This window comes from Citrus sinensis, chromosome 2, assembly GCF_022201045.2.
Source record: "Citrus sinensis cultivar Valencia sweet orange chromosome 2, DVS_A1.0, whole genome shotgun sequence".
NCBI lineage: Eukaryota > Viridiplantae > Streptophyta > Magnoliopsida > Sapindales > Rutaceae > Citrus > Citrus sinensis.
In genome coordinates, this window is record NC_068557.1 from 15453411 (window position 1) to 15481156 (window position 27746).

At 36.9% G+C, this 27746-nt stretch overlaps 1 protein-coding gene and 1 pseudogene across 1 annotated transcript; one reads left to right on the forward strand and one right to left on the reverse strand.

Moving 5' to 3' along the window:
* Positions 1 to 13394: 13394 nt before the first annotated feature.
* LOC112497346 (small nucleolar RNA R71) lies at positions 13395 to 13495 on the reverse strand (annotated as a pseudogene).
* Positions 13496 to 16123: 2628 nt separating this feature from the next.
* Positions 16124 to 18022, forward strand: LOC112497234 (uncharacterized). The gene is made up of 3 exons (XM_025095024.1): positions 16124 to 16414; positions 17445 to 17498; positions 17558 to 18022. Exons 1-3 carry the CDS (start codon positions 16124 to 16126, stop codon positions 18020 to 18022), a joined length of 810 nt encoding a protein of 269 aa, XP_024950792.1.
* Positions 18023 to 27746: the final 9724 nt, after the last annotated feature.

Below are 27746 nucleotides of genomic sequence, written 5' to 3' on the forward strand. Positions count from 1 at the left end.
AGAAAACTCCAAATCCAGCTCTGTTCTTGAACAAGCAGCTTGCATCTTTTTGGCTCTTGTTCTTGTAATTGGGCCTCCATGAATGTGCAAAGGATCACTTGAACTTTTAATGGTATTTCCTTGATGGTTCTCATCACTCAGGCTTTAGTCGTTCTCCATGTTCAATTTATTAGAGAACCAAGTGCTACTTTTGAAGCTGCAAGATGTGATTATCTCAACATGAAATGTTGTTCTCTCAACACAAAAGATCTTCATTACCACTACAAGCGAATGTCTTTGCTCTATTATAAGCTGAATGGATTCAATGATCCCACACTCAGGCATGTATTTCTAGCATCTCTTCCATAAGAATTACAACCAGAAATTCAACGTCAGTTAGCTGCTCATAGGCTCAACATTGACACATTATAATTGGGAAAATTATTCTAGATTGCTTTGGGATGTCTTGACAAATTGTGTGAACAAAAGAAGTATGTTGAGAAGGGGTATAACAAGAAAAACCATTTTTGTGGCATACAGAACAGTAAGACACCATGTATACCAAAGCTCATCTTCGGTAATGTCTTTGTGAGGTGTAATTACTAATCCTGTGAGGAAAAGATGATCAGGATGAAAACTGGGAAGGAGCAGAGGTTCTTTACTCATCTAATAGATATTCATAAAAAACCTAAAGAGAAATTTTCTAGCAAAGTCTTGAATTGCGTGAGGTGAATGAAAAGTCATGTTGAGTGGGAAAGACTTCTAGGTGAGAGATGTTTTAGGGAGTGAACTAGCCATGGCAATGATCGGGAAGGAAATATGAGAAGTAATACATAAGAACTGGGAAGGTTTTGGTTTTGGAGGTCTGGATAGTAAGTCTGGAATGAGGTTATGATCTCCTTTTATATGCTGGACATGGTAATCATATCTTGAAAACCATTCTTTAATCCGAAGTAGGGTTTTTTCTGGGACAACTTTTTGCTTAAAGTTCAAGATATTGGGAAAAGCTGAATTATCTAGTCTGATCAAGAATCTATGACCAATCAAATGGAATTCAAATTTCTTGATACCATTTTTCACGGCTAAGATTTCTTTGTAGACTGGGTGATAATGCTTTTGTGCATCAGGAAATTGTCCACTTGCATAGGTAATAAACGGTTCTTTTCCATTGCATTCTTCAAGGAGGATGGCCCCCCATGACTCATCATTAGCGTCTATTTGCAGGATTCGTTTGCCATCTGTAATCAGCTTTAAAGGTGGAGGATTCTAGGCAATTTGCTTTAATTACTTTACAGCATCTAAGTGGATTTCTGACTAGGAGGGTGGATTCTTTTTTAGAAGGACAGACAACTTGCTTGTGTGGTGATTGACATGTGGTAGGAAATCACGGATGTAATTGATGATTCCAAGGAATTGTTGGACTTGCTTTTTGGTAAAGTTACTTTCGGAAAAGTGGAGTAACTCTTGTGCAATGTGGGGTCCAGGCTGATAATGGCCATCTTGGATTTTCATGCCAAGAAAGTCAACAGAGGTAGTCGCAATCTTACTTTTCTTGTCAGAGATCATGATCCCATGTTCTTGAATAATCTGAAAAAAAAAACTATTGAAGTAGCTTGTGATGTTCATCATGAGTACTTGAAAAAAGAAGTAAATCGTCAAGGTAAACAAGGGTATGGTGGAGGATTGCCTGAAAGATAGTGGTCATGGCCTTTTGAAAAATGGAAGGGGCTGTTTTGAGGCCAAAAGGAAGGACTGTCCATTGGTAATGGGCATTTGAAATACAAAAAATAGTTTTGTATTGTTCAGAGGGGTGAATACCAAGTTGCCAAAAATCAGACTTCAAGTCGAATTTTGAAAAGATTGGAGCATTTTTGAGGTGGACAAAAAGGGTGTGTCTGTTGGGTAGTAGAAATTTTTTATCTTGGAGAAAAGTATTGAATGGCTGATAGTCAATGACTAATCATTTTTTGCCACGAAGAATGTCAGACCTTTTTTCAACATAAAAGGCTTGACAAGCCCATTGAGAATTGGTGGGCTCAATGAGGCCTTGTTTTAGCAATTAGGCACATTCTTGCTGGGCCAAGATAAGGTCTTGTGGGGTCATTCCTATATGGGTAGCTTTGGTTGGGTTGCTGTCTTCATTTAGTTTGAAAGGTAAGGATATGAAGAACTTTGGGTTTTTCCACAACGGGTTTGGATGGGTAAAAAGGTTGTGGTTTTCAGGGCAAAAGTTGAGGATTTAGTCTATAATGGCCTGGTATGAGGGTGGTGAATTGGCTAAAGAATAGATCTTTAGAGTGCTGGTAAAGGGTTTAATCATGCATTTGTAACGGAGACCAGAGGAAGTAATCTGGACATTTTTTGCTTGATGTAAGATGTCAAAACCTATAAGAAGATCTTTGTTTGGCAAAGATGAACCAAACAACACAATTAGGAAATAACTGGATTCCTATTGGATGTTTAGTAACTAATTTAGTTGTAAAGATCTTTCCATCTGCTGCTTTGAAGTGTTCCTCTTGAGTTTTCCAATACTCAGTAGGAAGAATAGTACGATCAAGCATGCTTCGCTGAGCACTAGTGTCGAGAAAACCAATGGCTGTGATAAGTTTATGATATTTGGAAGGGATAATTTGGATTTTGACATAAGGTATGGGTATGGTACGATCATGAATGAAAATAGAGGAAGGTTGGACTGTGTAGATGGGTTCAAAATAAGAACTGTCTGAATCACTGGATTCTGCTGGTAAGGTAAAGACTGTATCATCATTTGGTTCTTCTTGTTCAGAAAACAAGTGTTCAACTTGGTCCGTGGTTGGGGAAAAATCTGTAGTGGATTCTAGGTGTTGAATAAGTTTTATTGCCTTGTGAGGTTTGACAGGACAATCTCGGGCAAAATGACCTTTCTTTTTGCAAATGAAACACCTGCTTTTCTTTCTGTCAGGAAATCATTTGGAATGGGATTGCCTTTTCTGAAAAAGTGAAATTGTTTAGTACGCCATTTCCTGGATGGAAATGGGAATCTGGATTTCTTGAAGTGAGACTTTTTCTTGGGTGAGCAGTCACACTTCTTTGGACCTTTGCACTTGATAGCCAAGTAAGGTTTTTTGCAAGCAAATCTGAAAGGTTCTTTGTCTTTGATGAGTTCCTGGAAGAACTTCTTTTGTTCACACAATTTTTCAAGACATCCTAGAGCAATCTGGAATAATTTTCCTAATGATAATGTGTCAATGTTGAGCCTGTGAGCAGCTAACTGATGCTGAATTTCTGGTTGTAATTCTTCTGGAAGAGATGCCAGAAATATATGCCTGAGTGTGGGATCATTGAATCCATTCAGCTTATAATAGAGCAAAGACATTCGCTTGTAGTGGTATTGAAGATCTTTTGTGGTGAGAGAACAACATTTCATGTTGAGATAATCATGTCTTGCAGCTTCAAAAGTAGCACTTGGTTCTCTAATAAATTAATCATGGAGAACGACTAAAGCCTGAGAGACATTAGAAATCTGGATGAATTGAAGTTATCTATACTGTCTAAGACTGTCAAACCAATCTCGAAGAGAACTTGTAAACCGAGTACTGAATTCTCTTATAGCAGATTGGGCTGTTGTATCTGGAGCTAACATCTGGAGATCAATCCATGCAGACAACTCTTGTAGTAACCATGGACCAATGGAAGGTTTGGAAACTTTTGGCTGAGTTGGAATTGGCTAAGAAGATTCACCAGTTTCACCAGTTTCTTAGTTTTCTTCATCACTGTATTCAGAAGCTTTAATGATTCTTGCAGAATCCGAAGAGATTCCAACCATCATTCAAATCCCAAGGCAAATTCCTCGACAAGAATTAATCAAACTCTTGCCTTTAGAATGGTTGTCCAATTATGAACAATTTCATCAAAATTCCAAACCCATACAAACTTCTGAAAGTCATTTTCAGAAAAATTCAGATGGCACTGTTCGTCTTACTTTCAAACCACCACCTAGTTCGTCTTCAGAACCACCCAAGTTATCTTTTACCTATTCTTCCATGATCACTTCTATACACAGAGAACAAGAAAACCTGCCCATTCAAGCCTTTAATGATCAAGGTTTTCCTATCTACCCAGCAAAACTCCATGGACATGTCTTATGGGATGTCTCAGCCTCTGGGAACTGTGATGCAGGCTGTCCTTGTTGGGAAGATATTGAAGAAGATAATGACGAACCAAAAAGACGCAAGCACAAGTCTAAAAAGATCATTTATCCAGTTTACCGCTATCATGCTACTCATCCTTAAGATCCACCTGAACCTGATTCTCAAGTACCTTTACCCATATATGATAAAGGTCTTGACTAGATCCGAAAACATGAACCCGCTTTGCTCAGCTGGAGACTTCAATCAACCTATGAGACTACCCATGTTAGTCCCATTCCTAAAATACAGTCCTATATGATGTTTTCCTCATCAACATCTACAGAATACCAAGCCCGGTTCCCACCTTTGGAAAAACAAACTGACCAACAAAAGAATTTCATCTCCAAACCATATGTCCCCTCTGCAGTAACTCCTGCTGGCCATTTAGAAGAACCTCGTTCTTTTGAGGCAGTCTTAAACTGGCAAACTCAAAATGTTGTTGCACAGAACCAAGCACTCACTACCTGGCATCATAAGGTAGACCACATTACACAGAAAACCAACTAGGTTGAGAAAAAGGTTGATACTATCTCAGATAAGTTAAATTAGATTTATCAAAATCTTCATAACAGAGTTATTCAACTTGGCTTTGAACTTCGGGCTATGCTTGCTCAACGAGTCTATAGTCCTGATTTTGATAAAAAAGAAGCTGAGATAAGAGCTTTGAAATTGCCAGAATTGACTCAGAAATGGTACCCTGTTTACAAGTTCTGCTCCATTACTCGTAATTAATCCTACCTATCATCCATTCTTGCCATCTTTTTCCTCCCGAACATATGAACCTTCTAAACTTTTTGGTATGACCCATACTTTGTTTCCTCCATATCCACGACCTCAACCAAAACCAAAGAAGACACCAAAACCAGCTCTAATTCAAAAACCCATTCCTCAGCAAAATCCTCAGACCTCCAGATTTGAACCATCACCCTCTCCATCACCAACTTCTTTACCTGAATCTACTCAACCACCACCAATCCAAACTACTGTTTCTCTAGACAAGCAGCCCATGTACCAGTATTTTGCTCAACAACTTTCCCATTCACCATCTCTAGATTCCTCTACTAAAAATTTCCCTTCACAATCAGATTCATCATCCATTGAGTCATCCGATTTGTCTGATTCAGACACTTTTGATTCAAATCTAGCTGATATTTCTAAACTCCTTATGGCAGAACCTACTGAACAGTCTAGTGCCACTGACCCTGGCCCAAGAACTAAACTTGTTGACAGAAGAAAACCAAGAAACTGGTGAAACTGGTGAATCTTCTCAGCCAATTCCACCTCAGCCAAAAGTTCAACATCTTCTTTGACATTTGAAGGCTCTTCTTGTTGTAATGCTTTATTTGCATCATTGTTAATAGCAACCTTCTCCATAGAGGAGGGGTTAGACTCATCAAACGTGATAAAAACCAAGGTTCTTTTATTAGACACTCTATAAGCTTTGCTTGTATTTAAATATCCAAGAAAAATCCTAACATTAGATTTTGGATCAAATTTACCAAGATTATCTTTTGTATTCAATATAAAACATTTGCATCCAAAAACTTTAAAATAACCAATGTTTGGTTTTCTATTTTTCCAAAACTCATAGGGAGTTTTGATGTGAATCCCACAATGAAACTTTGAAACCCACACTTAATTTGTAGTTTCAACTTCCCCAGAAAGTTCTAAACAGATTTATGACAAACAAAACCTTGACTCAATGCTTAAGAAAACATGAACCAAAGGTATAGAGAATGATATTGATGCCACACTCAAGAAATAGATGAGAAGGTGAGTGATAAGTCTAAATTTAGAACGCCAAAAGAATGCAAATTCTTGATAAGTTCCTAGTTCTCAAAAGAACCAAAGAAAGAATAATCTTTCAAATTCAAATAACATCAATCTCTAATATTCTTACATAGCAAGGTTGCTGAATTTAAAAGAAACCCAAGATCCTAAAAATACAAATGGAAACATTGGAACAACCCTCCAAGTAGGTTTGTCAAAGGATGTTTCAAAAGTCTTCACCAACCCACCATAATTAATGCTATTTTTGACAAACTTAATGCTAGCCTACTATAATTAATGCTATTATTGACAAACTTAATGTTAGCCCACCATCATTGATGGTAGACTTACCTTATACATTGAAAAACTTGAAACAAAACAAACAAATGAAGTTGAAAAACAAAGGAGTCGCTGAAAATCCTAAGTCTGAACAAGCTGTAATGAATTGGTCATAACTCCTTCTAGAGAACTCCAAATCCAGCTCTGTGCCATCTTTGAAAACCTATCAACAACAACAAAAACAGAATCATTTCCCTTTTTTGACCTAGGTAAACCCAAAACAAAGTCTATAGAAATATCAACCCAAGGTTCACTAGGTATGGGCAGAGGGTTATATAATCCATGGGGTAAAACTCTAGACTTAACATGTTTAAGAGTTCTTCAACTTGCCTTTGAAGCTCCTTTGTCTCCTCGGGGTTACTTCTATATGCAGGTCTATTAGGAATGGTAGCTCTAGGGACAAAGTCTATTTGATACTCAATTCCCCTAATAGGTGGCAAACCGTTAGGGACTTCATTTTGAAACACATCATCAAAGTCCTGCAAAAGAGTCACAATAGCACTAGGCAAAGAAATGTTAAGCTTATTAGTGTGTAAACAAGCCTCTTTGCACAAAAGTACAACAATAGGCTGTTTTGAAAAGAAAGCCCTCTTAACCTCACTCTCTTTTGCAAACAAGTTCACTTGCTGCCTCTCTTTTCTCTCAACAATATTTTTTTCTATCTTTTCACTTGCTTTTCTCTCAATCTCTCTTTCTTTTGTACTCTAATTTTCATTTTTTGTATCACTCTCTTTTTGTATTGACATTTGATCCTCATACACTTGCCTAGGTGTTAATGGTACAAGAGTGATTTGCCTTTTATTCATTATAAAAGAATATCTATTTAAGTAACCATCATGTGTCACACGCCTATCATTTTGCCAAGGTCGACCCAAAAGAATGTGTCCAGCATGCATGGGTACTACATCACATAGAACCTCAACCTTGTATCTCCCAATAGAGAATGAATCCAGCACTTGTTTATTTACTTTAACTTCCCCACAATCATTCAGCCATTGTAGCTTATATGGCCTCGGATGTTTCAAAGTTTTCAAATTTAATTTTTCAACTAAACTAGTGCTAGCTACATTAGTACAACTTCCACCATCAATTATCATACTACATACCTTATCTTTGATGTGGCATCTAGTATGAAAGATGTAATCACGTTGTACCTCCGCATCCTCGTTTATTTGCATGTTGAGAGCACGCCTAACAACCATCAATTTACCATCAACAGGATATTCTACACCATCATTAGCATCCTCCAAAGGTGGCATAGGATCATCATCTGATTCACTCTCGGTTTCAACATCACCATCATCCCTCAAGATCATTACTCTCTTATTTGGGCATTGAGATGCAATATGACCTGTCCCCAAACATTTAAAACACTTAATATCTCTATTTCTAGAGTGTTGGGAATCGGATTTACCTTTGCTTTGGTTGCCTCCCTCTTTATGATCCTTGATTGGCTCAATCTTAGGCTTTGAAACAACCTTTTCATCTTTGCTCCATTTTGACTTCCATGAGGAAGATGAACCCAAATTGGTTCTAGTGGAACCCTTCTTTTTTAGTTGTCGTTCCACTTTCATGGCCATGTGAACCATGTCTTCCAACTCAACTTAGTGCTGCAAGTCAACCACGTTAGCAATATCTTAATTTAAACCATGTAAAAATCTTGCCATAGTGGCCTCTCGTTCTTCTTCAATGTTGGCTCGAATCATGATTATTTCCATCTCCTTCTGGTAATCTTCTACACTTCTAGAACCTTGTGTAAGACTTTGAAGCCTTTGGTGCAGCTCCCTATAATAATGACTAGGAACAAATCTTCTCCTCATGATGGCCTTCATCTCCTCCCAAGTGTTTATAGGCCTTTCACGATTTCGTCTCCTACTTAAAACAAGTTGATCCCACCAAATAATAGCACAATCAGTAAATTCAACAGTAGCTAGTTTTACCTTTTTCTCCTCAGAGTAGTTGTGGCAATCAAATACTAGCTCCACTTTTTTTTCCCACTCCAAATAAGCTTCCGGATCATTTTTACCTTGAAAAGAAGGAATTTTCAGTTATCTCTTGCCCTTCTATTATGTCTCCACGCATGTCAAAATCATCTATGTCATCACCATCTTCTTCTCCCATGACAGCACGACCTTGATTACCTCTTACATTAGGAGCTATTGGTTGTTACCCCCTTTGTAGATTGGCTATGGCAGTGTCTTGCCTCTCCAATTTGTCACGAATCTCTCCAAACATCAGATTCATGTGCTCAAATTGTTGTTGCATGGCTTTGAGCATGATTGATTGGTCTATAGCTTCTTGATCTTTTGACATATTTGTGATCTGAAAAGAATGTTAGCAAAAAGACCTCACAACACTCCCTCACGTGTTTCACTCAATTTGATGTCACTTAACTCTCGTGTTTAACACACAAATTGGCTTTTACCCTACAATGATCTCACAAACTTTTTCCTTTTACCACACTTAATTCTCTCTTTCAGTTCTTTATTGAACTAAATAAACAAAATCAAGAAAAAAAAACCCAAGTGGCACACCAAATATGACAATCCAGCACACTAACAAAGAAAAGAAATTAAGAGGACACAAAGAATGAAAAGGAAATTGAAGAAAGGAAAGCAAGCAAGCAAGGCAACAATTTTGATATGTGTGTAAACTATGCCAAGGAAAATGAATAACTAAAATTCAATTTGATGAAAGTAGAAATACTTGAATCCTTTTGTAATCTTTTTTTTTGTATGTTTTTCTCTCTTTTTTTTTTTTTGATAATCAAAATAAATAAGACATTCAAACCTGATTAGAAACTAGCTCTAATACCAAATGATGTGAATACCACAACGAAACTTTGAAACCCACACTTAATTTGTAGAGAATGATAATCAAAATAAATAAGACATTCAAACCTGATTGGGCAACTAGCTTTGATACCAAATGATGTGAATACCACAATGAAACAAAACCTTGACCCAATGCTTAAGAAAACATGAACCAAAGGTATAGAGAATGATATTGACGCCACACTCAAGAAATAGATGAGAAGGTGAGTGATAAGTCTAAATTTAGAACGCCACAAGAATGCAAATTCTTGATAAGTTCCTAGTTCTCAAAAGAACCAAAGAAAGAATAATCTTTCAAATTCAAATAACATCAATCTCTAATATTCTTACATAGCAAGGTTGCTGAATTTAAAAGAAACCCAAGATCCTAAAAATACAAATGGAAACATTGGAACAACCCTCCAAGTAGGTTTGTCAAAGGATGTTTCAAAAGTCTTCACCAACCCACCATAATTAATGCTATCTTTGACAAACTTAATGATAGCCTACTATAATTAATGCTATTATTGACAAACTTAATGTTAGCTCACCATCATTGATGGTAGACTTACTTTACACATTGACAAACTTGAAACAAAACAAACAAATGAAGTTGAAAAACAAAGGAGTCGTTGAAAATCCCAAGTCTGAACAAGCTGTAATGAATTGGTCATAACTCCTTCTAGAAAACTCCAAATCCAGCTCTGTAAAATTTATTGGAAAGCTAACTTAATTATCTTTCCAAGGTATATAGATTGCACATTACTTTTGGCTCAATCAATACAGTTTTTATTCCGAATTTGACCTTTCTGCATTTGATACAAATTGTGTATTTGGCTGCCCAATAACTTGAATAATGCCCACAATGCCATGTCTTCTCTTCAAGCCCAATTCATGATGTCTTGCATCTTGAATTGCATTTTCAATCCATATTTTCTCAATTAATCCATTAAAAGTAGCTTGCATCTTTTTGGCTCTTGCTCTTGTAATTGGGCCTCCATGAATGTGTAAAGGATCACTTGAAGTTTTAATGGTATTCCCTTGATGGTTCTCATCAAGTTTTATTAAGATAGGATCTAATCAAAACACGATTCAAAACATAGCATGTGGTATTAACGTCTTCAGCCCACAAAACGTTTGGTAATGCATTTTCATTGAATATGGTCCTAGACATTTCTTGAATAGACACATTATTTCTCTCAACTACTCCATTTTGTTGAAGAGTCCTTGGTGATGAAAATTGATGCTCAATGCCAAAATTATTGCAAAAACTTTCAAATGAATAATTTTCAAATTCTCCACCATGATCACTTCTAATACATCATCCTTATTTACTAAGAACAATACCCATGTGTAATACTTACCACTTAGACTAGTATATCTAGAAGGGCCAAATAAATCCATGTGAAGAATTTGAAGTGTTGAAACATGATTTTTGTTTTTGAAAGACATTTTGATTTTTTTTCCAAATTGGTAAGTTTCACAAATTCTATCTTTTTGAAAATCGATTTTTGGAAGACCTTTAACCAAATCATTTCTGGAAAATTTTGAAATTAAATCCATGCTTGCATGTCCTAGTCTTCTATGCCATTACCAACCATCATCATATAATGTGGAAAAACACTTATCATGAGTAGATGTACAATCTATATCAATGACATATACATTAACACATCTATTTCCAACAAAGAAAACTTTTCTTTGCCATTACATTATTCTCAATAACACATTTTGTTTTATAAAAAATAACTCTATAACCTTTATCACATAACACACATTTTCAATAAAGGTAGAAGAATCTTTACGGACATTACTAATACCAATAATCTTTCCTTTAAAACTCGAAAACCAAGAATAATTTCATGTCATATTTCTCAAGCATCCACTGTCCAAGTACCATTTATTTTTCTTCTTCTTTGATCCTTGTAGAAGAAATATCAAGTTTTAGGCGCCCAAAGCTTTTTGCATCCTTAAGTGTTAGTAATTGTTCCTTTTGGTGCCCAAACACATTTAATTCCAAAATATGCTTTTTTCTTAATCGGACATGCATTTTAATTACAATAATGGCAAACAACATTATGATCACTAATAAAGGTAGCCTTAATGATAACTCTATGAAATGAGAGTTATCATGGCACTTTTAGACTAAAACCAATATTACTTAGAGAGTAAATGATGTGCTTTTGTGGAATTTTTGATATATTTTGCATGAACATCCATTTAAGTTAATTTTTAATAAATTGATTTTATTTTAGATCATTTTATGCTCCGATCGTGTGTGATTGTAGGTGACCAAAAAGTTCAAGTTTTATGGATGAAATGTTGCTGCAACAGACTTGCAGAGAAGATAAAAGAACTTGGCTACAGAGGAATTAAAACAAGTCTGAAACAATAAAGATGTTGTAGCCGTTGCTGCACCATTCCTATAGCAACAACAGACTGGATTTCGCGTGCGATATCTAAAAGATGGCGATCCAAGTTTCCAAAAATGGAAGATACGTGACATGCGCTTTTGGTTGCCCTAATTCCAAGTTATAAAAGGAACACACATGAAAAGGAAAAAAAAAAAAAAAGAGCCGTCACTCAAGGAAAAATTATGGAGAAAAACACAAGTAAACAGAAATTAAGAGAGAATTAAGGGTTGAAATCGAGGATTCATAGAGAATAAGGAGAGATCAAAAGATCAAGCAGACTTCAACTCTTATTCTTATTTTCTATTTATTTATAGGAATGTACTTGATGGCTAAAATGATTTTATTTTTTGTTTTATCAAAAATCATGAACTTAACTTTATTGTGGTTGAGTGATAAACAAGCGTAATGGTTATTTGATTGATATATACGTTTTGCTATAGTATTTTGTCTTAATTTTACTTATTGTAATTTCTTATTTTGGCCGACCTATCATTTAGTGGATACTAGCTAAGAAAGAACCTAAAAAATGTCTGACTTAGTGAAATAAATTAAGACAATACATGATTTTAGATTGGGTTTCCCAAGTTGAGTTAATTTCGATTTGAATAGGGCCAACCAACACTGAAAAGGCCTAACCAATGGAAGGGAAGGTTCTCACCCTGTCCCCGACATTGTTCTCCGACGATGCCCCCTGGGCATAAGGGGCCACCATTCTCTTTCTTTCTTCAATCGTTGCTTGATCTAAAATTAGTGAATAACTAGATGTAGGGATTCACATTGTAGGGTAAATGGAACCTATAATGCATAATGATATATCCAATGTCAGCGTAACAATTGGTCACTATTAGGCTACATTAAGGTATAAGATATCTAACAGACGACAACTGAGGATGCATAAGGGATTCTACCATGTGCTGTAGTAGATGCTATAGCAATAGGATCTTAATTGGAAAAACAGTCAATACTATTAAGTGAGTTTAATTACTTAACTACTTCTTTCCCATTAATTATATCCTTGTGTTTGATGTGAGAAGTTTGTTTATTGCATTTTATTTTAATCACTTCATTCATTTCATTAATTGTCTTATTTTAATTTAGAATAAAACTACACTGCTATTATTGGTATAACAAATCTGATAACATCAATCCTTGTAGAGATGATATGAATACTCATCAGTATATTACTTGTGTACACTTGCACATTGACCCCTCTTGCATTAGAAATCACCTAATAAGTTTTTGGCGTCGTTGCCAGGGATTAATTGTTTATTGTGATTTGTGAATTCAATTTTAATCCGTGCTGTTTTTTTAGCTTAATGTTAATTTGTTTATTTTGTTGACAAAAATGCTCAAGCAACCCTTGCATGCGCAAATACAAACTTGTTGAATTCCAGTTTGATCCAAAAATTTAAAGAACTGCAAGGAGATTGAGAAAAGAGCTTAGGAATTTAAAAGTTGTAGACATGGATGATTTGCAAGATATGGGGAACTTGAACCCTCGTGGAGTAATTGAACAACTCAATGCACAAGGAAGTCAAGTAGGTCAGAACGGGCAGTTTATTCATGGGCAACTAGGGAACAATATTATTCATATAATAAAAGACAGAGACAAATCCATTAGAGATTATGTTGTGCTGACTCCTCAAGCCATAAATCCTAGAATTGCAAGCTGATTATTTCGAGCTCAAACTAGTGATGTTTCAAATGCTTCAAACTGTGGGGCAATTTAATGGGCTGCCATCAAAAGATCCTCATCTACACATTAAACTATTTTTAGAAGTAAGTGATGCTTTCAAGATTGCTGGAGCATCACAAGAAACATTGAGACTCAAACTTTTCCCATTTTCTCTAAGGAATCGAGAAAGTGCATAGTTAAATTCTCTACCACCTGACTCCATTACTACATGGAATGACTTGCCTGACAAATCTTCCATCAACTTGAAGATGAAAGCTTGTATGATGCATGAGAAATATTCAAGAAGTTACTTAAGAGATGTCTTCATCACGGTATTCCTTGTTGTATACTACTAAAAACTTTCTACAATGGTCTTAACCCAAGCACTAAATTGATGGTAGATGTTTCAACAAATGGGGCCTTACTATCTAAGTCTTACAATAAGGCTTATGAAATTTTGGAGAGGATAGCCATCTACAAGACAAGCTACAGTAAGAGGAACAGTAGGAGTTCACAATGTAGAAGCCTTGACAGCCCCATTAACCCAAGTAACTTCATTGACAAATATTGTAAAGGCTATGACTACTGTTCCAACAACTGTCAATCAAGTTACTGAGGTATCTTGTGTTTATTGTGGAAAAGGGCATATATTTGACAATTGTCTTGGAAATCCAACCTCGGTCAACTATGTGGGCAACTTCAACAGAAAAAATCAAAACAACCCTTACTCAAACACTTACAACCCTAGATGGAGACAACACCCAAACATCTCATAGAACAATCAGAATTAACATGCTGCAACATCCAGCGGAAAAAACAGGCATGTTCAACCACATGGATTCCACTAGCAAAATCAAGGGCAAAGAACCAATAGTAATGATCAATTCAGTTCTCTTGACTCTTTGATTAAAGAGTACATTGTGATGAATGAAGCGATTGTCCAAAGCCAAGTGGTATCCTTAAGAAACTTAGAAAATCAAATGAGACAGCTTGCTACAACATTCAGAAAACCAACTTGGGCCGGGCCTAACTCAGCCCCAAAAGAGCTCTCAAAGGGTGAGGACTGCCCAGCGCTTATAAGCGACTAGGAGCTTTGGCTTGCCAGCGATGTGGGATAAGTGCTTATCATTCACTCTACCCTCGCCCTTGGGCCTTGGCTCTGATACCAACTTGGGCCGGGCCTAACTCAGCCCCAAAAGAGCTCTCAAAGGGTGAGGACTGCCCAGCGCTTAGAAGCGACCAGGAGCTTTGGCTTGCCAGCAATGTGGGATAAGAGCTCATCATTCACTCCAAGGCAATTGACCTAGAAACGCAAAGGATCCAAGAAGATAAGGAAATGAGCATTGCAAAGTTAAGATCTGGAAAGGATGTTCATATTCCTTTTGGTGTACCAAAAAGAAGAGTTGAACCCATTCAACCCAAGAGGTAACTCAAGTTGAAGAGGAGCCACAACATTCTACTTTTCAGCCCACTAGTGTGAACAACCAAGCTACAACATCAGCAGAAAATAATTATCCAACACATGTTCGTGAAGATAGTACAACACCTACCTCATCAACTCAGAGCTTGGCAAAAGAGAAGCAGCCTGTATAGCCTGTTACAGCACAACAATTTAGGCATCCACCACCCTTTTCACAAAAATTCTAGAAGCAAAAATAAGATAAGCAATTCATTAAATTTTTAGAAGTGCTAAAGCAGTTACATATCAACCTTCCTTTTGTAGAAGCTCTAGAACAAATGCCAAATTATGTGAAGTTTTTAAAAGATATTTTGGCATGGAAAAAAAGACTTGGAGAGTTTGAAACAATTACTCTAACACAAGAATGTAGCCATATGCTTTAGAACAAGATCGCTCAGAAGTTAAAGGATCTAGGAAGCTTTACAATCCCTTGCTCCATATGAACTAAGTACAGTGGTAAAGCACTCTGTGATTTATGGGCTAGCATTAATCTCATGCCTTTATCAATGTTCAAGCAATTGAGAGTTGGAGAAGTTATACTAACAACAATAACTTTATAACTTGTTGACAGATCTCTTGCCTATTTAAGGTAGATAAGTTTATTTTTCCAGTGGATTTCATAGTGTTGGACTTTGAGGCAGATAAAGAAGTTCTAATCATTTTAGGCAAACCTTTCTTAGCTATGGAAAAAACTTTAATTGACGTGCAAAAAGGAGAACTGACTATGCGGGTGAATGATTAGCAAGTGGCATTCAATGTGTTAGATGCCACGAAGAGTCCTAATGAAGTTGAAGATTGTAATTTTATCAGTGTTGTAGATTTTACTGTAGCAGAAAGATTAAACAGTTACTGCAAAAATGAGGAAGTCAAGGCTATAACATTTAAAGAACTTAAAGATGAAGATCTTGAAACAACTGTCAGATGTATATACACCTGATCAAGATGACTGCTGATTGAATCAACTTTAGTCTCACTCTAAGAGACTTGACTGGCAACACTATGAATCTTTAGATCTCTCAAACAGGGAAGTAAAACCTTTTGTTCTCTCTATTGAGTCACCGTCTGTTTTAGAATTAAAATTTTTACCTTCACATTTGAAGTATGTTTATCTTGGTGACAATAACACACTTCATGTAATTATTTCATCTTCTTTGAATACAGAGAAGAAAAGAGCTTGGTGGATGTATTGGGAAGATATAAGAAAGCTATTAGATAGACCATGATAGATATTAAAGGAATTAACCCCTTAATATGCATGCACAAGATTTTGCTGGAAGATTGCTACAGCAATTTTGTAAAGTAACAGAGAAGATTAAATCCCATCATGAAGGAAGTTGTGAAAAAGGAGATCATCAAGTGGCTGGATGCTGGAATTACTTACCTAATATCCGATAGCTCACGGGTAAGTCCAATACAATGTGTTCCAAAGAAAGGTAGAATAACAATTATAGAAAATGAAAAGAATGAGCTTATTCCCACAAGAACAGTAACTGAATGGAGAGTTTATGGATTATAAGAAGTTAAACAAAGTCGTAAGGAAGGACCATTTTCCATTGCCTTTCATAGATAAAATATTGGACAGACGTGCTGGAAAAGAGTACTATTGTTTCTTGGATGAATACTCAAGCTACAACCAAATTGATATAGCACCAAAGGATCAAGAGAAGACAACATTCACTTGTCCTTATGGCATATTCGCTTTTAGAAGGATGCCATTTGGATTGTGCAATGCTCTAGCAACTTTCCAGAGATGTATGATGTCTATTTTTATAGATATGGTTGAGCAAACACTTGAGGTATTCATGGATGATTTTTTCAGTTTTTGGGGAATCATGTGATGACTGTTTGCATAACCTAGAAAATGTGCTTAAGAGATGTGAGGAGACAAATTTAGTGTTGAATTAGGAGAAATGACATTTCATGGTACAAGAAGGGATAGTCCTAGGCCATAGAGTCTCTAGAAAGGGGATAACGTAAAAATAGAGGCGATTGATAAACCTCCACCACTTACTTCAGTAAAGTACATTAGGAGCTTCTTAGAACGTGCTAGGTTCTATAGAAGGTTTACCTTTATACATGTTGCTGGAGCATGACAGACCCTTCAATTTTGATGAGAATTGTTTAAAGGCCTTTATTGAGTTAAAGAAAGCTCCTGTTACAACACCAATTGTTGTAGCACCATATTAGGGTATGCGTTTTAAGTTTATATGTAACGTTGGTGACCACTCTATTGGAGCAGTGGTAGGGTAGAGGAAAAGCAAGATTTTTCACTCCATTTATTATGCTAGCAAAACTCTAGCTGATTCACATAACTACACGATCATTGAAAAAGAGTTGCTAGTATTTGCTTTTACATTTGATAAATTCAAAGCTTATTTGGTTGGCACCAAAGTGACTGTTTATACAGATCACTCAACTATAAAGTATTTGATTTCAAATAAGGATGCCACACCAAGGTTTATTTATTGGATTTTTTTACTACAAGAGTTTGACTTGGGGATCAAGGATAGAAAAGACACTGAGAATCAAGTAGCAAATTATCTCTCAAGGTTGGAAGCAGATACAAGTACTCTAACTAAGCAAGACATAACATAAACTTTTCTTGATGATCGATTGCTGATGATACAACATGCACAGATGTTGCAGCAATATGGATTTCCTATGCATATTTTGCTAATTATTTGGTGGGTGGATTATTACCCCTGATTTGACCTACCAGCAAACGAAGAGATTTCTCCATGATGTCAGAAGCTATCAGTGGGATGACCTTTACTTGTGTTCCTGATAAGGAAATTTTAAACATTCTGCAATCCTGTCATGCTGCAGCATATGGTGGACATTTTGAAGGACACAGAACAACAGCAAAAGTTCTTCAATCAGGTTATTACTAGCCCTCTATTCTTAAGGATGCTTATGAGTTTGTTAAATGTTATGATAAGTGCCAAAGAACAGGGAACATCTTTGAAAAGCATGAAATGCCACTAACCAACATTTTAGAGGTTGAACTTTTTTATGTATGGGGAATAAACTTTGTGAGACCATTTCCACCCTCATTTGGAAACTTATACATCTTAGTCGTTGTGGACTATGTATCCAAATGGGTAGAAGCTGAAGCATTACGAACAAATAATGTCAAGGCAGTGGTGAAATTTCTTCAGAAGAACATTTTCTCAAGATTTGGCACTCCTATAGCTATAGTCAATGATGAAAGAACCCATTTTTGCAACAGGATGTTTGTTATAGCATTGACTGAGTATGGGATCAAGCATAAAGTTGCTACATCATATCATCCACAAACTAGTGGTCAGATAGAAGTGTCAAACAAGGAGATAAAAAATATTTTGGAGAAAGTGGTGAATCTCGATAGAAGGGATTGGTCTCTTCAATTAAATGACTCTTTATAGGCATGTCCCCATACAGAATTATTTATGGAAAGCTTGTCATTTACCTTCAGAGTTGGAGCACAAGGCATATTGGGCAATAAAACAACTAAACATGGATATGATTGTTGCAATAGAACAGAGGAAGCTGGAACTTTGTGAGCTGGAAGAATTAAGGTTATTCTTCTATGAAAATGCAATAATCTACAAGGAGAGGACCAAGCAATGGCATGACAAGCAAATGAAGCAAATGAAGCTCATTCCAAGCCAACAAGTTCTACTCTATAACTCAAGACTAAAGCTTTTCTTGGGAAAATTAAAGTCTAGATGATCAGACCCTTTCAAACTTATCAATGTGTAACCTCATGGGGATGTGGAACTTCAAGATGAAAGGACAAGTCAGAAATTCAAGGTTAATGGACAAAGAGTACAACATTAAATTGGAGCTGCTGTGAACAATCCTAAGGAGGATTTATTCCTCAAGGATCCAGCTTGAGAAATCATAGATGGTCAAGCTGAATGACCTAAAATCAAGCGCTGATTGGGAGGTAACCGAATAAGGGAAGTTGTTTCAAAATTTTAATCATTAAATTTAGTCTTAATTGTATTAATTTCTAGCAGGTAGAAGTTAATATATAAAAAAAAAAATTATGGGCAAAGAAACTGACAAGAATTGCTACAGCATCATGTACAACATGGTAGTCAGAAGGTGGTCTTTAGCCAATGAGGGAATTTATTGCTATTGCTGTAGCAATGGATTGATTGCTACAATAACAATTTTTACCGTTGAAGGGCTGACATGCTTACGTCAGCAAATTAGATTTACTGATAAGGATGATTCTGAAATCCCTAATTTGCCATGACCCATATCCTTTCTTTTCCTTTTCAAAATTTGTATTTAAAATTTAAAAATTTCTAAGATTATCCTATTAATTATCTTCCTCTTTTACTTTCCCTTGTGGCTATAAATTAGGGATTTATTGTAACCTTTTCAATTTCCCTACAACTCTTTCTCTCCCCATCGGTAACTCTCAACAATCTTTACAATTTTTTTTTACATTTTACTTTTCTTTTCAACAAAGTACAACTTTGTTCCAACTGCTACAGTAATACCGAAATTTAAAACGCGTGATGCTAGATGGAAGGACCTTGTGTGCTTCCACAGTTACAAAGCTAAGGACAAATTTGAAGACATAATCAAGCCTAAAAAAATATTAGAGGACAAGGGCTTTCAATTTCCACAACAGCTAACAGGAATGATGAATAACATATATACTTCTATAGCGCGAAGGGGATGGTTGAAGTTTTGTACTTACCCTTAAGACCTTGTTGTTCCAGTCGTTAAGGAGTTTTATTCCAACATGTTACAGCGAGACCATCATAACATCTTTGTAAGGCAAGTTCAAGTACCTTTAGACTCTCGAGTTATTAATGCTTTTTATAACTTGCCTACTGTGATTGATGGTGAATAGCTAAGTCTACCGAGAACATAATGGTGAAAAAGTGAGGGGAGGTGTTCAAAACCTTGACTGTTCAAGGTAGTGAGTAGATGAAATAAGAAGGTAGAGTAGTTAAGAAGATAGACTTGAAACGGCAAGATTTGGGTGAAAGTTTTTAAATCTAGATTGATGCCAATAGCCCACACTACCACTGTTTCCCAAGATAGACTTACATTACTTTATGTTATAGTCAAGGGTTTAGCCATAGATGTTGGGAAGGTCATTGAAAAAGAAATTAGAGAGTGTGTAATCAAGAAGCAAAAATCTACTGCCTTGTTGTTTCCTTCACTAATCACAGGGATTTGTGAGGCCTTTGAGGTGAAATTTGAGGCAAGTAATTAGAGAGTAAAGAATAAAAAGGTCATCACAGCCAGGACAGTTGAAATGATTGATGTGGAATCTATTACTGCAACAACCCTAGAGCACCCTACTGCAGCTAAAGTAGAGCAAGCCACAAGGATTGAACAAATTATACAGGAGCTCAGTGATAGTATAAATGCATGTGTTCAAGCATAGAAATAAGAAAAATCAGAGGTTTTGGACATACTTAATGCATTTTGAAGCATAAAAGCATCAATTTGCCAGATACATAAAGAACAAGTATGTAGATTTTCCAAAGTCACTGCTGCAGCATTTTAATTTTTAGAGAGTTGAGAAACCTACTTCAGAAGCAGAAAGTGAAGAAATGGAGAGTGAAAGAGAGTCAGAAGAAGAGGAGCAGAAAGAACAAGGGGATACTAAAGAGGCTGAAGCAGAGGAAGAAGAATAAAGTGAAGAGGAAAGTAAAAAAGATGAACCACCAATTGTAACTCCTAAGAGCAAAGGTAAAGAGAAGATTTTGATTGAGGAGGAAGAGACTGAATCAGAGTGGGAAGAGGATGTTGATGCAGTAATTGAAGAGGCAATCAACAAGATCACAAGGATAGAAAAAGCAAAGAGGAATTTAAGGGAAGTCATTGCAAGCATCACTGCCGAGCAACCAGCAACAACAACTCCTACACCTGCCATAGTAAAGACAATTCCCTCAAAGTCTTTTGTATCAACTCCCAGGGCATCCAACAAGAGGAAATGGGCACAACCTTCTAGATGTATTGTAGCAATGCGAGCACCAAAAGGACTAGAATAAAAGAAAACAAAGCCAATTCAGCCTAGACTCACAGAAGTTGCTAGAACCCCTCCAACCAACCCGACCAAAAGCCAGAGAAAGAAACAGCTAGTTGCTGCCCCACTTGGTTCACCTAAAGAACATTTGAGAAGTGCATCAAAGAAGAAGTGAACCTTATCAGCCTGAGCTGTAGCATCGCTTCAAATGACAAGGGAGTATCCCCTGCCAGCCTAGTTTTGTTTTGCTATTTCTAAAAATTTTCCTTTCTTTTATTTATTTTATTTTGTTTATTGCATGTTGTCTTTAACTCATTTTGTGTGCTTGTGAGGACACAAGACCTCTCAAGTTTGGGGGGGCTGTTCCATGGTGTAATCTGTTTATGAATGCATGTGCTTGAGTTGTGTGTGTAGCTCTGAACCCAATAAGGATGATTTGAGTGTTGAAATGTGGGAATGAATGACTGCCAAGTAGAGACAGTTTATAGACAAAGGATGGAACTACTTTTTTACACTTAAACTTTGGTTGAGTTTTGTAAGTATGTTGTAGCAAAACCAAGTAGAACAAAAGAATAAAAAATATCTCAAGTTTGGGGGGGGGGGAATGGGGAACCTAAAAAAACTTTCAGAATCATCACAAACTGTGCTTAAATTAAATAAATTCTACTCCAATGACTTAATTGCTGAGTAATTAGGGCTGAGTATGTACTCCATATGCAGACTTGAGTAAAAAAGCAGCGAGATTTATGATCATTACTGTAGCAAAATAAAATAAAATAAAAAATTTTAGGTCCTCTATCTAGGATATTGAGTAGCCAAGTTTGTTCATAAGCCCCATGTTCATCCTTGAGTCAAAGGTGTCCAAAGATAAGACTATGTTATTGCATCTTAGATGTTACTGCTACAACAACTTTGATCTATACATTGGTCAAATAATTGGGTGTCATAATTACAAGTGATAGATATTCACATAAAATTCAATGTTACATTGAGGAGTGATTGAACCTATTTTTGACTTCTGTTCCCCCTTATATGAATGTACTTATGTTTTATCTTTGAGTTATATGTGATGCCTATGTGATTCTGCAGCAACACTAGAGCTTGATAAAAGCACCACACATATACTTTGGATAGAATAAGACCTAAGTCTAGAACTGAAACTACTATGGCAATTTTACATGTTTTAAGTGTGATATGAGGGTTGATGAATCATAACAAGCTAGATGATAGAGTTAGTGTGAGTGAAGTGTTATTGTTGTGATAGGTTTTTCTATTCCTTCGGTGATAACAAGAAGGCACTTTTTCATATCATGGCATCATTTTCTTCAGAATCCTCTATTGCCCCCAATCCTGTAACTCTTTCATCTACTCTTTCTCTCCCATCCTCATGTTCTAAACATACAGCCTCAAAAATAGAAAACTTGGTAGAATACTCCTATATACCTGAGTCAGCCCAGATAAGTAAATCATCCATGCCCTTAATTAGCCCATAAAATCTTTACAAACGGCCAAATTCCTTTACTCGAAGTATCAAAACTTTCATCTTTACCAAACGACCTCTTCCAAAAGAATACATCCAGTCTTCCCGATTGGATCAATGTTCAATTCAGGCCACCCAAGCAGAACAGTAAGTAACCCTTGAAATACCTTCTGAGCTTATAGCCACCTGGAAACGCGAAGGTTACACTCACCTTCACCTTGGGGGTATCCGACTAATCCTCACCCTTCATGGTTGAAAAGGTTTACCAGTAACTGGTCGGTTAGCCCTTCTTGATACCCATTTTAAAGAATACCAACATGCTGTTATTGGCATTGTCCTCACAACCCTTCATGCTGGAAGCGCACTACTTACTTTCTACCCAAATTCAACCTTTCTCTTCAAGATCCCAATCTACCCACAGCCTTAAGAGTTCAGATCCAGCTTCAGGGAGCTAAAAAAACTGTATCATCCAAGATGGCAATGCTACACCATCAGTTGGTATACTGACTTCAGAACCATGCTCTTGATATGCCAACTGCACATATTTAGCTGAGGCTTTAATGATCCTAGCTGATACAGAGTCTGTACCAACCATCGTACAGATCCCCAGACAGATCCCAAACACTTGAATGGCTTTCTAATTATGAGCAGTTCGACCAAAACTCTCAGCCTGTCCAAACTTCAGAAGCTTCTTATGAAAAGCGTCTGGATGGAACTGTCTGGATGACCTTTAAGCCCCCTGCAGAATAAGCCCTAAGACTTTCTTTTTCCTACTCCTCGATGATTACTGCTATTTCCACAAGTCAGGAGGATATTCCCATTTTTGCTTTCAAAATAGATGGATATCCCATCTGTCCTGCCAAACTCAATGGCTATTTCTTATGGGACACTTCTGAGGCCCATATGTGTGATCCCGACTATCCCTGTCTGGATGATTATGATTCAAACGACAATTATCTTGAAAAAGAAGAAACTTATTTTTGCAAACACCCCATGTCATACCGACCCTCCTCACCTACCAGATGAACCTGACTTTCAACGTCCCTTACCAGTTTATAATAAAGGGCTCAAATACTTGCAAAAGATGCATGCTTTTTCTTGCAAACCTCAAACAGGTGTAACCCCTAGTCCACCTATGGTTTCTCCTTGTATGATGTTTTCAAGTTCTTCATCTTCATACCAAACACACTTTCCAACACTTGGAAAACAAACTGTTCTAAATACAAAGGTTTCCTTACAACCTTATGTACAATCCCCAATTACCCCTACTGGACAGTTGGAAGAACCTCGCCCTTTTGAAGTCGTCTTCAATTGGCAGACTTAGAATGCAATAGCACAAAATGCTGTTTTGTAAAACCTTGATCATAGGGTTCAATAAGTTACAACTCAGGTTCAGAACACAGATAAAAAAATTGATAGCATTGCTGCCCAACTTGAACAGATGTATACTGATCTCAAGAACAAAGTTACTCAACTTGACTCTAAACTCAGACAGATGATCCAACAACGATACTAGGATCCTGAATTTGATAAAAAAGAAGCTGAGATCCGTAAACTCCAAGTAGAATTATCTAGAATTGACTTTGAAAAACAGCAACCTTTGCTGTTTGCTCCTACACAACCTTTGCCCAGACATACATCCCTAAATACGCACCCACCTTTCTACACTCTGTCCTTATATAGGAAACCCCATGATTATTCCAAAACATTCAGCCTTACCTATAACTTATTTCAGTCCTCTTCAAAAACACAAGCCTTAACCTCTGTACCATCTTCCTTTACAACACCTCATAAACAACCAACCAGAGTAGACACTCTTCCAGATTCAAATCCTCCCCCACAAGCTAAGGATAAACATCCTAGCCAACCTAGTCAACAATATGCTGCCCATTCAGTCCCTTAGTGCACTTAACTTCTCCTTCTGAATCTTCTGATTCTAAATCAAAATCAGTAAGTGAATCCGATTCTGCCTCAGATTCGGAAGCTGAATTTGTTGATATTACCAAATTACTCATGGACATACCATCCACTAGTTCCAATGATCCTTCTCCATCAAAATTCCCACTTGACACACCAATAGTGGAGGAATCAGATGAAACCAGCACATTTCTCCTAATCGACCTAACACGGCTCCTAAACCCTCTTGATGACATCCCTAAGGTGAAATGGCCCTCATGGTTATAGGAATTTACGACCTGGATCGATGTCCAAATGCTCAGGCCTGGTTCATCAGTCCAATCAGTCCTGAGAGAATTTAGTTCCTGATTTCTTGGTTCACTAAGAAATTCTTGACCTGGCCACAACATTAGGCCTCATGTATGAACAATTCATCGGAGAAGCAGTCCCAGCAAACGAATTAGCGCAAAAAGAATATTTTCAAATGAAGTGTTGTTCGCTTCAACAAAAAGATTTGGATTATCATTACAAGCGCATGTTGGCCCTGTTCTACAAACTAAATGGGTTTAATGACCCAACACTCAAACATGTGTTTGTAGCCTCTTTGCCAAAAGAACTTCAATTTGAATTACAATGGCAAGTGAACCTCCACCAATTAGATATTTCCAACTTCAGTGAGCTGTCTTGAACGTCTATGCCAACAAAAAGAATTTTCAAAAACTTGATGGAAAACCATCAACCATTCAAAAGTGCACGCAAGAAGCCTCATCTGAAGATTAAGTGTAAAGATGAAAAAGACTGCACCTGCTCCTCAAAGAAGAAATCTCATTTCCAAAAAGTCTTCTCCAAAAAGAAGTCTTATTCCAGACCAAAGAAACCCCACTGGTTCTTCAAAAGGAAAAATCCCTTCTCTTCCAAAAGCCCAAAAAACAGGGCATTTTACAAAAAAATTGCCCAAATAAGCAGACAAAGTCCAGTCGTCTTATCCATCATTTACAAACCTCTTCTGTCCATGATGCTATTGATTCCTTATTTTTAGAACAAGAGTGTGCCAATAAAGAAACAATCTTTGCTCTTCGATTCTGCCTCTAACTTAGAATAGGTCCAAATAATCAACATGGTCCACACTCTCCGAGCATCTGTTGCTCAGTCTCCCATATTCATACCCTCCATCTCAGTCTATATTCTCCCTTTAAAATTTCATAAACCCATCTCGGTCATTGGATTCATAGACACTGGTGCCCAGAAACGTATGTTACACCCTTCAATCCTCCCTCCAAATTGTTGGGTAAAACATATTGAAAATTTTAGAGCTGCAGATGGCCAAATTTTAAAACCTGCCTTATCACTAAGGCTGCCATTGGGGTACAAATTTTTCCAAATTATGTCATATGGTCAAAGATTATTGGTTCAGAGATCCCAAATAAGGATTTATTAATTGGCTTTGATCTCTTGGCCTTATCCAAAAGACTGCAAATCACAGGTGTAGGAGTCTCCTACAAAAGATACCATTGGGGTATGTGTACGTGGCATTGTTATACCAGATCAAAACATACCAAAGTCTGTCCTTAGAACTACTAGCCCGCAAGTTCTAGTTTCCAGCCGATATACACTTATCCATCAAATACCAAATTCGAAAATCATTCTTTGAAAATAGTTTTTCACGATACCACCCGAAAATACGGCACTCTTGGCCTTCAAAGAGGGTGAACGTTGTGAGAAAAAAATTTCAGTTTATAAAAATCAATTTTGGAGGATAAAACAGGACCTTTTTTATGCACATGATCCTTAGGCTGAAGGCAAGTGCAGAGCATACTCAGTTTAGAAAATTAGAGGTGAGCGTATCATTATTAACCCCAAATAATTTCTTTGATTCCTAGAAGAGAGAAAAGGGTTTAGAGAAACATGATGCGAAGAAAACTGATTTTATTCCAAATTAACTCCTGCCTTACAAATGGATAGAGAGATCCTTATATAGAGATCTTGAGGAAGGAGAGATAAGGTGGGACTCTTATCTTTTACAAAAGTAGAATAATTAAAGCACACCATGCCAAAATTAAAAAGGAAAAGTAGAAAACATACTTTAGACAAGACAGGACCCTTGTCTAAATATTAAAGCAAATTTTTTTAAAAAAGCAAAAGCTAAAGATTCCCATGCGCGTCTGCAATCATGGAGTGGATGGGTAGTGTGATGGAGACACATCGCCAGTTTCTTTTTGATATTTTTGTTTAGCACGGCGGATCTATTTGTGATCAAGATAAGCTTCAGCTTATAGATAGGCTTCTTCATCAGCATTAGTCATCTCTTTTCGGGTTGATGTAGCAGGAGGGTCTAGGTCTGTGACAGTGTAATGGGGATTTTTAGTATGGAGAAGAGATTGAAAATCTTCCCATGGATCCTGAGCGTCTTGGAATAGGACGTTAGTGTAGTCAGGACGTTGTTCCATGACAAGGATTCCTTGAGGACTTGAACTGGAACTTGGAGTACAAGTCTTTTTTTTTTTTTTTGCACAATTTCCAAGATGTGTGATAGTCCAACAGAGGTGTGGTAGATGTTTGTGGTAGGTGGCCGAATATTGTTAAGTTCCATTAGATATGACTTGAGAATAGAGGTAATAGATGTATCATGGATTAGGGTATAAGGATGAGGACAAGTTTTCCATTCATAGGCCATATCTTGTGTCCAGAAGTCTCTTGTTTTTGGTTACTGGAAGTAAGGTCTATGAACGATGAAGACTGTAGTGAATAGGTTGGCTTCTTGTTCTGGCATCCTGTCTAATCCGTGAAAAGTACATAGATTTTTGAGTTGTTTTCGCCACCACGTGAGTGCTGAATACCACTCAAGGAGAGTCCAGAGAAGATCTGATGAGAACTCAGGAGTGGTGATGTGTGTGAGGACTGGTTTAACAGGAAAGACCAGTTTGGTCGCATACAGGGTAGTGAGACACCATATGTACCATAACTCATCTTCGTATATGGTTAGGGAAGACAGGGTAAGACCTGTGAGAAATAGGTTTTCCATACAGAGGGAAGGAAAACGATCAGGCTTTTTGCTTTGAACATTGAAGAAATATCGGTAAAAGAATTTCTTTGTAAAGTCTTTCATCTGGTAGGCTGACTGAAAAGAAAGGTTCATGGGAAAGGTTCTTTGGTTGAGAGCTTTGAAAGGACGATTCATGGCTATAACTGGGATGATGTGGATGAAGGAAATAAGTGAAGGTTTATTTATAGCCAGACGTGTAAGGAAGTCTGGGATGAGGTTCTGTTTGCCTTTTATGTGTTGGACAATAAAATCATATTTAGCAAACCAGTTTTTGAGGCTGAACAACTATTTGTCAGGGAGCAACTTATTTTTGAAGTCAAAGATCCAGGGAAAAGAGGAGTTGTCCATGTTGATAAGGAATTTATGGCTGATTAGATGAAATTCAAACTTTTTGATTCCATACTTGACCGCCAAAATCTCTTTGTAGATCACATGGTAATTCTTTTCAGAGTCTTTGAATTGTCTGCTGGCGTATGCACAGAAGTGACGTACACCATTTATCTCTTCAAGAAGAATGGCACTCCAATAATCATCACTGGCATCAGTTTGTAGAATGCGTTGTCCAGTTGTGGAGGAAAATAATAAGATATCATCAATGTACATCAAAGCATGATGAAAAATAGGACTGAAGATTTTTGTCATGGCTTTTTGAAATAATGAAGGAGCTACTTTAAGACCAAAAGGCATAACAGTCCACTGATAATGAGCATTAGGGATACAGAAGGCAGT